Source organism: Canis lupus, chromosome 31, assembly GCF_048164855.1.
Source record: "Canis lupus baileyi chromosome 31, mCanLup2.hap1, whole genome shotgun sequence".
NCBI lineage: Eukaryota > Metazoa > Chordata > Mammalia > Carnivora > Canidae > Canis > Canis lupus.
The window spans coordinates 37063182-37076520 of record NC_132868.1 but is presented as its reverse complement, the minus strand read 5'-3'; the positions used below and the strand labels follow the sequence as shown (position 1 = coordinate 37076520).

Here is a 13339-nt window from a genome sequence, read left to right as displayed (position 1 = left end):
TGGGAGGGGGAGGGGTAGAGAGAGAGGGAGAGGATCCTAAGCAGACTCCATGCCCAGGACAGAGCCTGATGGAGGGCTGGATCTCGTGACCCTGAGATCATGACCTGAGCCAAAATCAAGTCAGATGCCCAACCAGCCGAGCCACCCAGGTGCCCCTTCCTCAGCTTTTACATCCACCTCCAATGCCACACTAAGGGCCGTGCACATAGCCAGTGTTCAATAAATGTGTATGGAATTGAATTAAATGAGTACCTACAGCAACACTTTGACAAATACTATTAGACGAAATTATTGTTCTAAACCTGTGACCTCATCACAGTAAATTTCCTATAGATTTCCTTCTAATCAGTGGAAGTATTTTGTTTTCTTTATAAGAAATTGGACGAGTTGTTTCCACCAGGCTCGATCTTGGAAATACTTTTTAGAACAAAGGATTACTTGAACTATAAAATGTTTTAGTTGTTTTGGCCTTAGTGTTTTTTTTTTTAACTATGCCTTTTTTTCATTCTTTTATTATTGATAAACTTTATTTTTTTAGGACAGTTTTAAATTCACAAGAAAATTGGGTAGATAGTACAGAGTTCACCTGGTACTGCTCCTACCCACTGTCCCACTTATCCCTGTTATAAGCACTGTACATTAGTATGTACAAATGTTACAAGTAATCAACCAAAATCAATATATTGTAATAGTTTATTCAGATTTCCTTAATTTTTACCCAAAGTTCTTTTTTCTGTATCAGGATCCCATCCAGCATACCATGTTACATTTAGTCATTCAGTTACCATATCTACTTAGACTGCTGTTGGCTGTGACAGGTTCTCAGACTTCCTTCGTTTTTGATGAACGTAACAGCTTTGAGGAGTACCAACTAGGACTATCACCCTCTCCCGGAATTTATTTGATGTTCTTGTCATGATCAGACTAAGGTCATGGATTTGGGGGAGGGAGAAAGATGACAGAGGTCACATGTCATTTTTATCACTTCATATCAAGAGTATGTGCTCTACATGTGACTTAGGACTCTTGGCATTAACCTTGATCATCTGGCCGAGAGGTAATGCTTGTCAGGTTTCTGTGCTGTGATGTAATTTCCTCCCCTTTCCACACTGTACTCTTTGGAAGGAAGCCAGAGTCCACAGCTGGCACTTAGGGAGTGAGGAGTTACGTTCCTTTAGGGTGGAGTCTCTACATAATTTCATTCTGCAGAGATTTATCTCTTCTCTGTTTATTAACTCATTTACTTATATCAATATAGACTCCTAGATATTTACTTTGCACTTTGGATTATGATCCAGTACTTCATTTTGCTGCTTACACTATCTTCAACCATTGGAGGCTGTTTCAGTTGGCACCTATACCCCTATGGCTGACACATCCCAATCAAGCACTTCCTTACTTTCTGACACTGTAAGATGCTCCAGGCTTATCTTGTGTATTCCTTGTTCTGGTCCTGGAATCAGCCACTTCTCCTGGAAGCCTTGATTCCTTTTATTAAAGAATGATGTCAGAACCAAGATTTGGGCCCTAGGTGTGCTCGTTGCTACTAGCGTATCGTTTCTTTTAGGCCCTCTCAGCTGACACAGCAAGGAAATATATACCTGTATATTGAACCCATTATGTACACATATCTACAAATGTTTCCATATATAGCCATCTGTGTTACATTAAATAAAAGGTTTATCCTGCTTTCTTCAACTCTGATTCACTAACACATGGCTCATTCTAGCTCCCTCCACGTCCTTACCTGGAAATTCCCACTCCAGCAGTGGGAAACCTGGCTCTCAGGCATTCATTGCAGCAGTATCTTTTTCCATGCCTCCTGAACTCTCTTAATGTCTCCTTTCTAGGAATGCAATATTGAAATTGCTTCTTTGGAAATTTCTTCCCAAACACATCGGTTCTAACTGATATTTAGATTCAGTCCGTCTACTGCTCCAGTTTAGTAGTTTTGAAGTAAGCATCTTGCTCTGCATCTTTTTAGTCTGGACTCATCTTTTCATCTTCTCATCTTTTTGTTTGGATCTTTAACATATGTCTCGTCTCCTCTGTCCCAGAGATGTCAGAAAACTGGCATGTTTCTTCTTTCTTGAATTGAATATTTCATCAAATGTTTGGACTTTGATTGGATCCCAGAGACCAGAAATTTAAAAAAAAATGTATCTAATGAGAGAAACAGGCCTTGATGCCTTTATTTTTAATAAACCCACTTTGAAAGAGAGGCAGCTGCTGCTACAGCATGTCAGTGAGGTCCACACTGGAAACTGAAATCCTGTGGATGAACCACATGACCTGGTTCTCAGTTTCCCTTGATGCTATAGTCTGTGCCACAAGACACATGCGAAATGTTTCAGCATCAGTCTCTGCTCTCATGGCATATGTCAAGGTCCTGTTACCTTCTCCATTACATCTTAAAAACAAGAACAAAAAAACAAACTGGAAATAAATCTAGCACACTGTGGAACAATTACAGAGGTTTTAAAAAGTACTACATATTGGTAAACAGCGTAGCTGATGGATGTCCTAGGAAGCCAGAATGCCCTTAATTGATATTTCTACTCCATAAGTAGTATAAATCCATGTATCAAATGATTGCGTGTTGCACTCCTACTCTGTGCCCAGCTCCACACTGGGTATAGCAGTGATGAGCAGAGATGGACGGGACTGCCCTCACAAGCATGTGTTCTTTCTTTCTTTCTTTCTTTCTTTCTTTCTTTCTTTCTTTCTTTCTTTCTTTCTTTCTTTCTTTCTAATTTAAATTCAATTTGCCAACATATAGTGTAGCACCCACAAGCGTGTATTCTAATGAGATAGAAGGAGAAAGTTACAAGGGACTCAAAAAGACAAAGAATCACAAATTGTGATGAGAACTAATAGGACAGAGGGTGAAGAGAAAGAAGAGGGGTTGGTAGGATAAGACCCAGGTGCTGAGAGAAGACTGCTCAAGGCAATTTATCATTTAAGATGAAGCATCGGGGGATCCCTGGGTGGCTCAGTAGTTTAGTGTCTGCCTTCGGCCCAGGGCGCGATCCTGGAGACCCGGGATCGAGTCCCACATCAGGCTCCCTGCGTGGAGCCTGCTTCTCCCTCTGCCTGCATATCTCTCTCTCTCTCTCTCTCTCTCTCTCTCTCTCTCTCTCTTTCTGTTATGAATAAATAAATAATATCTTAAAAAAAAAAAAGATGAAGCATCATTGAGATGAGAAGCAACCAGCCAAGAGCCAGGGTTGGAGACAGTTTTCCAGGCAGAGGGAACAGCATGTGCAAAGTGCAGGTCGAAGAAGGAACCAGCTCTGACCCCGACGGCAGCAGTTCTGTCCTTGGGGAGTCTGAAGCTTGCTCACGAGGGCTGCTGTGTGCAGAGGAGGTGGAGACGGGATGTTGCAAAAGTGGGGCACCTGTTCAGGCATCAGTGCCACATTACAAATGAACTAGAATGTACACTTAAAAATGGTGAAGATGGTTAAACTTTATGCTACATATGCTTCTTTACCACAATTTGAAAGACTTCAAGTAACCAAGAAGCAGGCGTTCCCTAAACATACATCTCTGGTTCTGTTGTTCCTTCCCATCTCAGACCAACGGGAGCCCCCGGGAGCACAGAGCAGTACAATGTGGGAATGGTCGGCACGCATGGGCTGGAGACCTCTCACGCGGACACTTTCAGCAGCAGTATTTCAAGAGAAGGAACCTTGATGATAAGAGAGGTAAGCTGGTGTAAAAACCGTGTAGAGGAAGTGCATTTCTTAAGGCTTCAATACTAGAACTTTCTCGCAGAAAGCTTTATAAGCCTTGTGAATCTTGTGAATGGGGCCCGGGGACAGGGGACCCTGTGCTTCTAAATGGCTGAGTGATTTCAGTTGTCCGCCACCTTCTTTCCCGTACCCTTCAAAGCTTCTGCAAGTGGGACTTAATTACGTTAATCCCAATTCTTCAGTCGGAGCAATGCAAATCGGAATATAGATTTTGAGCTTGAGGATATAAAACTGGCAAATCTAGATGTTTCCTACAGCAGGAAAACAGAAATGAATGGTCTCTCTCAGTAGCATCCGAGGCCCTTGTTATGCCTCCTCCCCCCATGGCTTTATCCTTGTGGATTTTATGGAGAAAATGCTTAGAAGTTCCAAGAAGTGGTGATATCATCTTACCTAATTAAGTCAACATTAAAAAGGCTGCTAAGCTATTTTGATGAAAGAACAAAGGAATATGCAGATCTACTCGAAAATGTACCTTAGCACTCTGTACGATTGGGTTTTTTTTTTTAAATTCAAGGCACATCATTTCATTTGAGTGGGGGGGGGCATGTGTTCCCTTGCACATGTCCTCCCACAGGCAGCACTTCCCACAGCGTCTGTGCCAACCAGAAGGGCCTTGACGAATCAGAATTTGTCTTCTCTCCTTTCTCACTTCATCGTCACCATGCAAGTCTGACACCAAGTCTTTGCTTAGAAGGAAAGTAATGGCTGGTAACCTGATGTCCCCATGGGTCGGTGCTATCATGTATAAAATTTCGTAAATGGTAGATGACTCATAGGATGACTTAGAGGATTGGGTGAGTTAATAATAAATGTGAACACAGTTGACCCCTGAATAACACGAGTCTGAACTGCGTGGTTCCACTTCCATGTGGAGGTTTTTTTCAATGCGGTCTGATATTGGTATTTTCTTGCCCTTATAATTTTCTTAATAACATTTTTCTTTTCCCTGGCTTACTTTATTATAAAACCACAGGGTATAATACATGTGCAAAATATGTGTTCATCACCTGTTTATGTTATTGATAAGGCTCCCAGCTAACAGTGGGCTATTAGAGTAGTTGAGCTCTTGGGGAGTCCAAAGTTCTATTCAGATTTTCAACTGCACCAGGAGTCAGTGCCCATAGCCTCCGTGTTTTGCAAGGGTCAGCTCTATTTTATTTTATCTCACTGTCACCACAGAATCAAGTTCTCCTTTTGCTTGTTATCACTCCCCACTCTTGCCTCTGAAACAATGTACATCGTCTGTCATTCTTCAGCCAGGAGAGCTTGGGAAACTGTAATGGCAGGCTTTGCTCTCCCCAAGAAAGAAAAGAACTGTAGTTTTGAGATGAATAAGGCCTTTGAAATAATAATTGGGAGTAGGGCTATCACTGGAGGAGTAGTTCCCAGAGCAACTTGCTAGAATCTCATTATATGGCCTTGCTGAATCTTTGAAGTAGGCTTTAAAGAGTCCTGTCATGCAAGCCTGAAATAAGAAGTGGACTTGGCCGTGCAGTTGGCATTGCGTAGTGCTGGTGTATGAATCTCCCGGTGTGGTGAGGGGGTAATTCCAGTGGACGTGTAGAAGGCTGCTATCACTATGACTTGCTACTGGGAAGACTTGGGGGGAAATGTTTTGGAATGCGTTACTCTGACTCCACACAAAGGGACTCTGATTTCTGATGCAGTTCAAGATTTGCTTGAGTCTTTGTGACAGAGTCAGGACCTTGACGAAGATTATCAGGAGACACACTTTCAGTTGGGCGGCCCGAGATACCCGAATGGCTCCACGTTGCTGAAAGCACTCCAGTGTTCCGCGACCGCAGCCGATCACTTTGAAAACAGCACTCATCTGATCTGTTGAGGGCCCCAAATCTCTTCGTCTCTCGGTTTCTAAATTCCACCTTAACCAAATGTGGACTTTTAAGATAACAAACCTTGCGTTGGAGTCCATTAAAAGGAGAGGTGTTCAAATGTTGACTGCAAATAAAAGTATGTCCCTGACAGAACAGTAAGAAAAGAAAAACTCGTAATCGAACTTAGCTTAGAGGGTGCTGTTGTTAAGTCCCCCAACATGGACATCAAGGAGAACTCACTCAAGTCAGCATTCTCATGTGAGTGGATAGGATGGTTCCAGAGGAACATACTGGCTCTACTATCCACACTCTCGCCAAGATACACAAATTTGGTGCATGCCCAGGCCCCGTGGTTTTCTGTCTCCCTGTCCTATGGCCCTATAAGACCTTTTCCTACTCTAATTCTAGAACACTCCACACCAGCTGTCATCCCCCACTTTGTCCATAGGGCCTCATCTACTCGAAGAGCTACTCCCCCTTCCTCCTTCCCCTCCTGCCCACTCCTTGCCCAGCAGGTCCCTGTGGGCCTGGCTCATCCTTCTCGTTCTCCTTGAAGCCTCTCTTGGGACTCCACGGGCCTCCGTCCATAGCATCTTTCTTACTGACCAGCTGGTAATAGGAAGTAATAGGAAAAAGAATCCGCTTAAAACAGCTTAAACAAGGGAAGAAGAGGTGGGGTAGGTGTCAGAGAGAGGGAAATAAAAATTCCGAGGTATTTCATACACGGAATCCAAAGGCAAAGAGTAAGTCAGGACTCTGTGCAGGGCTGGAACCAGAAACTAAAACAGGTGAGGAGCCCAGGCAGCTCTCTTGCGCCCATCTCTGGCTCTCTCACGGCCTGTCTCTCCTGTCTCTTCTGCTTTCCTCGATGCCTGTGTCTCCTTTCCCTCATTTCTCTTTCCTCCAATTTCTCCTTTGTTCTTTCTACTCCACAGACCCGCTTTCTCTCCCTTTGCAGGCACAAGCTCTCACCTCCCCCACCTGCCCCCCAGTTGCAAGATATGCGCCACATCCCGCCCGGTGCAGCTGCCCCGCACACACTGACCAGTGTCCTCAGACCCAACACCAAACGCAAAAGGGAACTTGATCCTGCTTGGCTCAGTGTCCACGCCAAGTCCAGTCGCTGTGGCCGAGAGCAGAACCACCTAGTGTGGCAGCGGCCCCCCGTTTGCAGCACTTAGAACTTGTGTCGCTTGGAGCAAGTCAGCAGAATTCTCTGCACTGCAGTTTTTCCATCTGCAAATGAGGATAATGGAAGCTAGCCCGTGGTGTTATCTTAAGGACGGTGTGGAATAACATACCTAGAGCGTTGGCATCGTCCCAGACACGTGTGTTGCTCAGCACATCTTAGTGCCCGCCCCCATGGGAATGGCGAGAGCAGAAAGTATCTAGAAATTGTTGGGCTCTGTAAGGAGGTCCTCAGGGGCAGGGCTGTGGTTCATTGATCTCTGCATTCCCAGCAGAGTGCCTGGCGCACAGAAGGTATTTAATTCTAAGGAGCTGACTGCATGGACCAAAGGTGATGACTCAGAGTGGGGAGATTCAGGGGTCACCACTGGATTCCTTCAGGCTTCTCACTGTCGGGGCCTTTTCCCCTTCTTAGCCTCTTCAGGTCTTTCTTTGATAAGCAGTGTGTCTGCATCCATTTTTGGCCCGAGTCAGAATGCTGGGGAGAGAACAGAGAGCCCGTAAAACTCTAAAGAGACACCCTGTGTGATTTATAGCTACTAGGAGATTGGGGGGAAATGTTAAAAAAAAAAAAAAAAAGCCTTTCAGCTTTTGAACAGAAGTTAGAAGGAAGGAAAAGCTGCCCAGTACACATAAAATTGGAGACGGTGAGATGAATCAGGACCAAACCCCATAAACGTCATTTAGAAGACAAAGTGTTCCGTTCAGAGAGCAGGCACTAGCACACGTTGCGGGTGGGTACCAGGACAGACTGAATCCAGAAAATAGCCCTCGCTGGGGCAGCTTGCAGGCCATGAGCAGGTTGCCAAGAAACAGAGGGGGCCTCTGCCTTCCAGTTATTTCTCAAGCTCCCTGGTAACATGCATTCCATGCACCCCATCCCCTCCCCCAGAAAGTGCCTCCTTTCACTTGTCACCAGAAGCAGGTCCAGAGTGGTCATTGCAAGACAAGGACAGGCTCTGGATGGGGGAAGCCAGGCTGGTGAGCACATGCCAGCCAGCCCCAAAGAAGGCATGGAGTGTTATCTGCGTCCTCTGATCCTGGCTGATTCCTCCACGTTCAGCAAAATGCTTTACCCTTAGTGGACACTCAGTAATGTTAGATGGATGGAAGGAAGGAAGGAAGGAAGGAAGGAAGGAAGGAAGGAAGGAAGGAAGAAGGGACTCATTACTAAGTCAGGTCTGTTTTAAGAAACCTCGGTGGGCTGGTTGTGTAAATATAAATTGGAAAGCCAGGCCTACGGAAGCAGAGCTGTCTTTTAATCTTGTATTTCTTCCCTGGGATTTTTGGGAGGCTTTGCTCTCCAGAGCAGTGGTTTCCAAATTCTTAGGTCATACAGTCCCGTCAGTAAAAATTTTAGGGCCATCGCACATAATTACAGTGTATTTGTTTTAAGAGGTAGCACAGACACAGCAGTTGGGAGAGGAGGGAAGGGCAGAGGGAGAGAGAGAGAATCTTAAGCATGATGTGGGGGCTTGATCTCACAGCCCTAAGATCCTGACCTGAGCCGAAATCAAGAATCAGACGCCTAACCAACCGAGTCACCCAAGGGCCCCATAATTACAGTGTATTTACTTACAAATCATGCATGTGTCCTACTGCATATGTTATATGTATGTAATCCTGGGAAGGACATGAAAAAGGGATGCTATAAACATTTCAAATTCTTTGTTAGTCACGATGACTTCCATTTTTTACCACAAGGCACCATAATTGCTTGTGGGAGATTCAGGTTAATGATAGCAGACATAGACACCTAACTCTGGGAAACGAACAAGGGGTGGTGGAAGGGGAGGTGGGCGGGGTGTTGAGGTGACTGGGTGACAGGCACTGAGGGGGGCACTTGACGGGATGAGCACTGGGTGTTATGCTATATGTTGGCAAATTGAACTCCAATAAAAAAATTTAAAAAATATAAAAAATGATAGCAGACATAAACTTGTAGTTTCAAATAATCTGTAGATCATTTCAATACATTTTTTTGGTAACTCCTGTCAGATCTGATTAATTAATCATTGTTTTGATCTCACGACTGACAAAGAGCCCTGGGAGTTGGGTTGATACTGTCTCTGAATTTTCTTGGGGCCCATGGATTATTAGCATCATCTCATCTCAACCTGTTCGTTTCAGCAATATCTGAATATCTTCAGGTCATGTATATGTCTTGTGGGTTTGTGTCATTGTGAGCTGGTAGTATAATCTGCAAATCTGGTCAGCTGGTGTGTACGCACAAATACTGCAGGAGGGGATCGGGCAGGTGCACACCTCTGATGCTTAGTCCCTCCACCTGCCTGTGGCATTCCTGTCTTCCCACAGGGAACCCCCACATCCGTGTGACCCCTGACTGCTCCTCATGCAGAAGCAAAAGACCCCATGGTCAGTCCAGATACTAAATATTAACAAAGTCTAACGTCTTCTTTATTTTCTTAGTAAAATAGAAATGTGAATGTTATCATCCCACACAGCCCAGCGGGTCCATTTGGAGACCACTGTGCCTGTCCTGTGTGAGGAGGGATGTGGCTCTGAGGCCCTTGCCCTCTCTCTAATGCTCCTCATGTGTTACGCCCCCTCAGACATCTGGAGAGAAGAAGCGATCTGGCCACAGTGACAGCAATGGCTTCGCCGGCCACATCAATCTTCCAGACCTGGTGCAGCAGAGCCATTCCCCAGCGGGGACACCAACCGAGGGCCTGGGGCGCGTCTCCACCCATTCCCAGGAGATGGAATCCGGGACTGAAGTAGGTGCTGGGCAACAGCCAGGACAGCTCTGTTCTCTCCCCAGGGCGCAGGGGCGGGGGGCCTGAAACCCTTCCAGCTTCAAGAATGGGCCTTGCTAAGCTCCCTGAAATGTGTTCAGTTGGTATCTACCATAGAACTACTTATGCAAATACTTAACTAGAGGAAAATCATAGAAGCACAGCGATAAAAGGTTCTTAGGTACCATCTGGCCCAAAATCTGTTTTTACAGATGAGAATACTGAGGCTCAGAGAGGTTAAGTGATTTGCCCAGGGCCACATCTGGTTTGTGACAAATCTAAGTAGAACTGGGATTTCCTATCTCCCGGGCCAGTGATAGAAACTTCAGCCTATAGAGATCCCAAGGCCAATAGTTGAGGGTCATGTTTACATTAATTTAGGCAACCTAAGTTTGACCTAAAATGAGGTTGAAATTATTTGTTAAATGAAAGACAGAAATCAATGAATAGGTTCTCCAACCGTTCCTCTTCCAAAACTCCAAATTGTATGGGGAAAGGAGAAATAAGATGCTATCTTTCCTGAATAGAAACAGTCCCTGGAAACAGCCTGAACAAATAGTCTGTTAGGAAGTGCTCGTGGGTGGTGTTACCCAGCCTTGACCAGTGGATGAGTTCATGGTGCTTGGTCATGTTTCATGAATAGTCCTGTGAATCACACATAGGCCCTGAAGGGAATTATGAAGCCTATGCACTGGTGTTTTTGATGCCGTCCACCCACTTTTTATGATATACCCTTTGGGTTCTGAAGTTATTGAGCAGATGAGCTTTGTTTACCCTGAGGGAAAGAGCACACAGGTGCATTGGAAGGCACGGCATTTCCTCTGGCGACTTCACGCCATGTGGGCAAATTTTCTCTGCCTGAACCCCTCTCGTGGTACCAAAAAGAACCCCAATGGGATTGTCCAATCAATGGTTCAAATGATTCTGCTGCTGGTTCAAATTCTGCTGCTGCTCCAGCTCCAGGTGGGAATATGAGTACCTGCGCCACCTCCTTCACAGACCTCTGTAGATCAAAGGAGAAGATGCATGTGAAAGCCCTCTATTTGGAAGGAGTCCTACCTTGTAGAGGGTGAAAGGGTTTTGATTTCATAAGGCGGAGGGGGAGCCTTGAATTAAATCAGGTTGGATCTTTGTGGTTTTCTCCATATGTGTTGAGGGGTCTTGAGATGTTTTTATTTTTAAGTAGAAACCTAAAAACAAAGCTGAAAACTAAAAGTTTAGTTAAAGACATTTGTCCTAAAAGGAGATATTTCTTAATGTTGAATGCAGGTCTGCTTGTGATATTAAAAAGGACTTGAGTATGGGAGAGGGAGGAGAGAGGGCAGACAGGCTGGGGAGGTAGTTACTATACCTTCTTTGGCAAAGCTGAAATACGGACTCCCACCCCATGAAGCCCTGATGTTTAGCTTGCTGTTCCCTAGTCTGTTTTGACTTCATGTCTTTACGGTGCCATGCAAGCCCTTGAGATTTATTTTTTCAGTAAGCCCTCGAGGTGTGCACTGTCTACAAACCTAGTATCTTCATGAAGTCCCTAAATAAGGCATGTAAATATAAGTATCCTTTTAAGGAAACCATTCCGGGAAGGAGAAACTCCATCCTGGGCAAAATTGCCCCTGAATTGAGGATTTTAAGGCTTCTTGAGCCAATACCAATCCACTCACATCACCAGGCTAGTGTGCAAGGGCCCAGAGGCTCCGAGAGGGAGCCTTCGGCAGACTGTATGGGATGAAACGCTACTATATGGTCACTTCGTTTATTGCCAGCCTTTCTTGAGACTATATGGTCAATGTGAGATTGTTTTTATTCAAGGGAGAGAGGAGTTCTATGGCCACGGCCATCTTACCATATTGTCCTAAATGTAATAATTTGCTCACTGCAACTCTTGCAGTCTGACAACTAATGGGGCCCTGTAGAGGCACAATGGCTTGTTGGCAGCCAAGACCAGGAGGAGAATTGAAGAATCTGTTTAAAGTCCAAGCTAAGTATTCCTAGTATTGTTCATCCTCGTAGAATTTATTTATCTGCTTTTCTTAATCCTCTTGCATATCGATTAGTACGGTATGGGGAGCAGCACGAAGGCCTCCTTCACCCCCTTTGTGGACCCCAGAGTATATCAGACATCTCCCACTGATGAAGATGAAGAAGATGAAGAATCATCAGCTGCGGGTAAGCAAGAAGGCCCGGATGTTTTAGAAACAGCTTGGTTTTCCTGTCTGGTACGACCTGGTAAAGAAATTAATTATTGGCCCAGTAGTTAAGCCATTTTCTGCTTAGGGCCTGCCTTAAAGGGAAGTCTTTCTTCTTTTGTTTTGTTTTTATTATTTTTATTATTATTATCATTATGATTTTTGTAGGATTTCTAAAACAATTTCTTTCTCTCCATTTTTTTTTTTCATCTCTCCTATTTTGCTTCTGGTAGGAACCCAGAGGTATCCAGGGGCCCTGGGAAAAGCTGTTCCTAAGAGACCTACAAACTTACCGCATACTTCTCAAAAGCAATTTCTGGGTACAATGCTGTGCACGCAGTAGGCAGTTAATAAGTGCGTGTCGAGTTGTGTTGAGTTCTAGGTGTGTGCTTCCTACCACCCGGGTCTGGCTGATATAGAGCAGAGTCTTGCTTTTTGGACTTAACGCAACTCACTAATCATCAGGGGAAGCTTCGGCCAGTTTGTCAGTTGATGATACAGAATTTTAAAAAGTAGATCTTTCCTGTGTATGATACAGGAGATAGTTGTGTTCAATTTTGTGAGATGAATACCTAGTCTCTAAACCACCCAAGTCATACCCATAAGTCTGTTTTACTAATGGATAAAATACCGCTTCTGTGAATGACTTCTACTGTCTTCTACTAAAACAATGTATAAAATGTGCATAGTTGCAGAGTTTCTCTGCCTTTCCTGTAATGCCCACTAAACAAGGAGAAATCGTAGTGTTTTGAAGTGCCTTCTCCGTATCTCCACTGGTTGTTTTCTAAGGTGCCACTGACTTCTCTGATTCTTTTTCTCAAAGCTCTATTTACTAGCGAACTTCTTAGGCAAGAACAGGCCAAACTCAATGAAGCAAGAAAGATTTCAGTGGTGAACGTAAATCCAACCAACATTCGACCTCATAGCGACACACCGGAAATCAGAAAATATAAGAAACGATTCAACTCAGAAATACTTTGTGCAGCTCTCTGGGGTAAGTGCTGCTTTTTACCACTCTTTAATACATCAACCCTCAAACCTTAGGAGCCTGTGCAGCTTCCCGTCAGGAGAGCAGTGGCTGAATCATGGATGTCAGAGTCCCAACTCCGGACTGTCTTGGCCTCAGGAGAGATCAAGAGCAGGTTTACATGTAGCAAGAACTGATAACCTAATGCCCAAGATAATGAAGATCAGACTCGAAATGGCCTCATCCCATAATAGTGATGGACTAAAGTCAACAACAGTACAAGCTACCACTTACTACACACCCACTGTGTGCCCAGCACTGTGTGACGTGCCCCACAGTCTACCTCTGTGAGCTGTACGACATCCTGTAAGGGGAATGAGGGCATCACCCCCCATTTCACAGCTGGAAAAGCCAGCCTAGCATATTTGAGTGAATTGTTAAAGGCCAGCCGTAGCAAGATAAAACTTTGAAAAGGGCAGCGCATGATGAACTTTCCCTTTTAGTTGAGAAGTTCCTATGAAAATGATGCACAGGTTGTAGCTGACCTCAAACGCAGTTTAGGTAGGATGAGATTCTATTATAGTCCTGGTCCGTGTTACTGCAAACATTACATACTGATTAAAAAAGGACGCATCTGTATCCATCTAAA

General features: G+C 44.5%; 1 protein-coding gene across 8 annotated transcripts in view; it reads left to right on the top strand.

Annotated features, from left to right (window-relative positions):
- The window catches only part of TNIK (TRAF2 and NCK interacting kinase), a 376555-nt gene that overhangs the window by 345838 nt on the left and 17378 nt on the right, over window positions 1–13339 (top strand). For 4 of the 8 annotated variants that reach the window (XM_072808063.1, XM_072808061.1, XM_072808059.1 and 1 more), the window contains 5 exons: window positions 3578–3707; window positions 9355–9519; window positions 11592–11703; window positions 11957–12043; window positions 12547–12717. In XM_072808063.1, coding sequence (XP_072664164.1) covers window positions 3578–3707; window positions 9355–9519; window positions 11592–11703; window positions 11957–12043; window positions 12547–12717 — 665 coding nt within the window. The remainder of the gene's footprint in view (window positions 1–3577; window positions 3708–9354; window positions 9520–11591; window positions 11704–11956; window positions 12044–12546; window positions 12718–13339) is intronic. The other 4 variants (XM_072808062.1, XM_072808066.1, XM_072808065.1 and 1 more) reach the window with 1 other exon arrangement.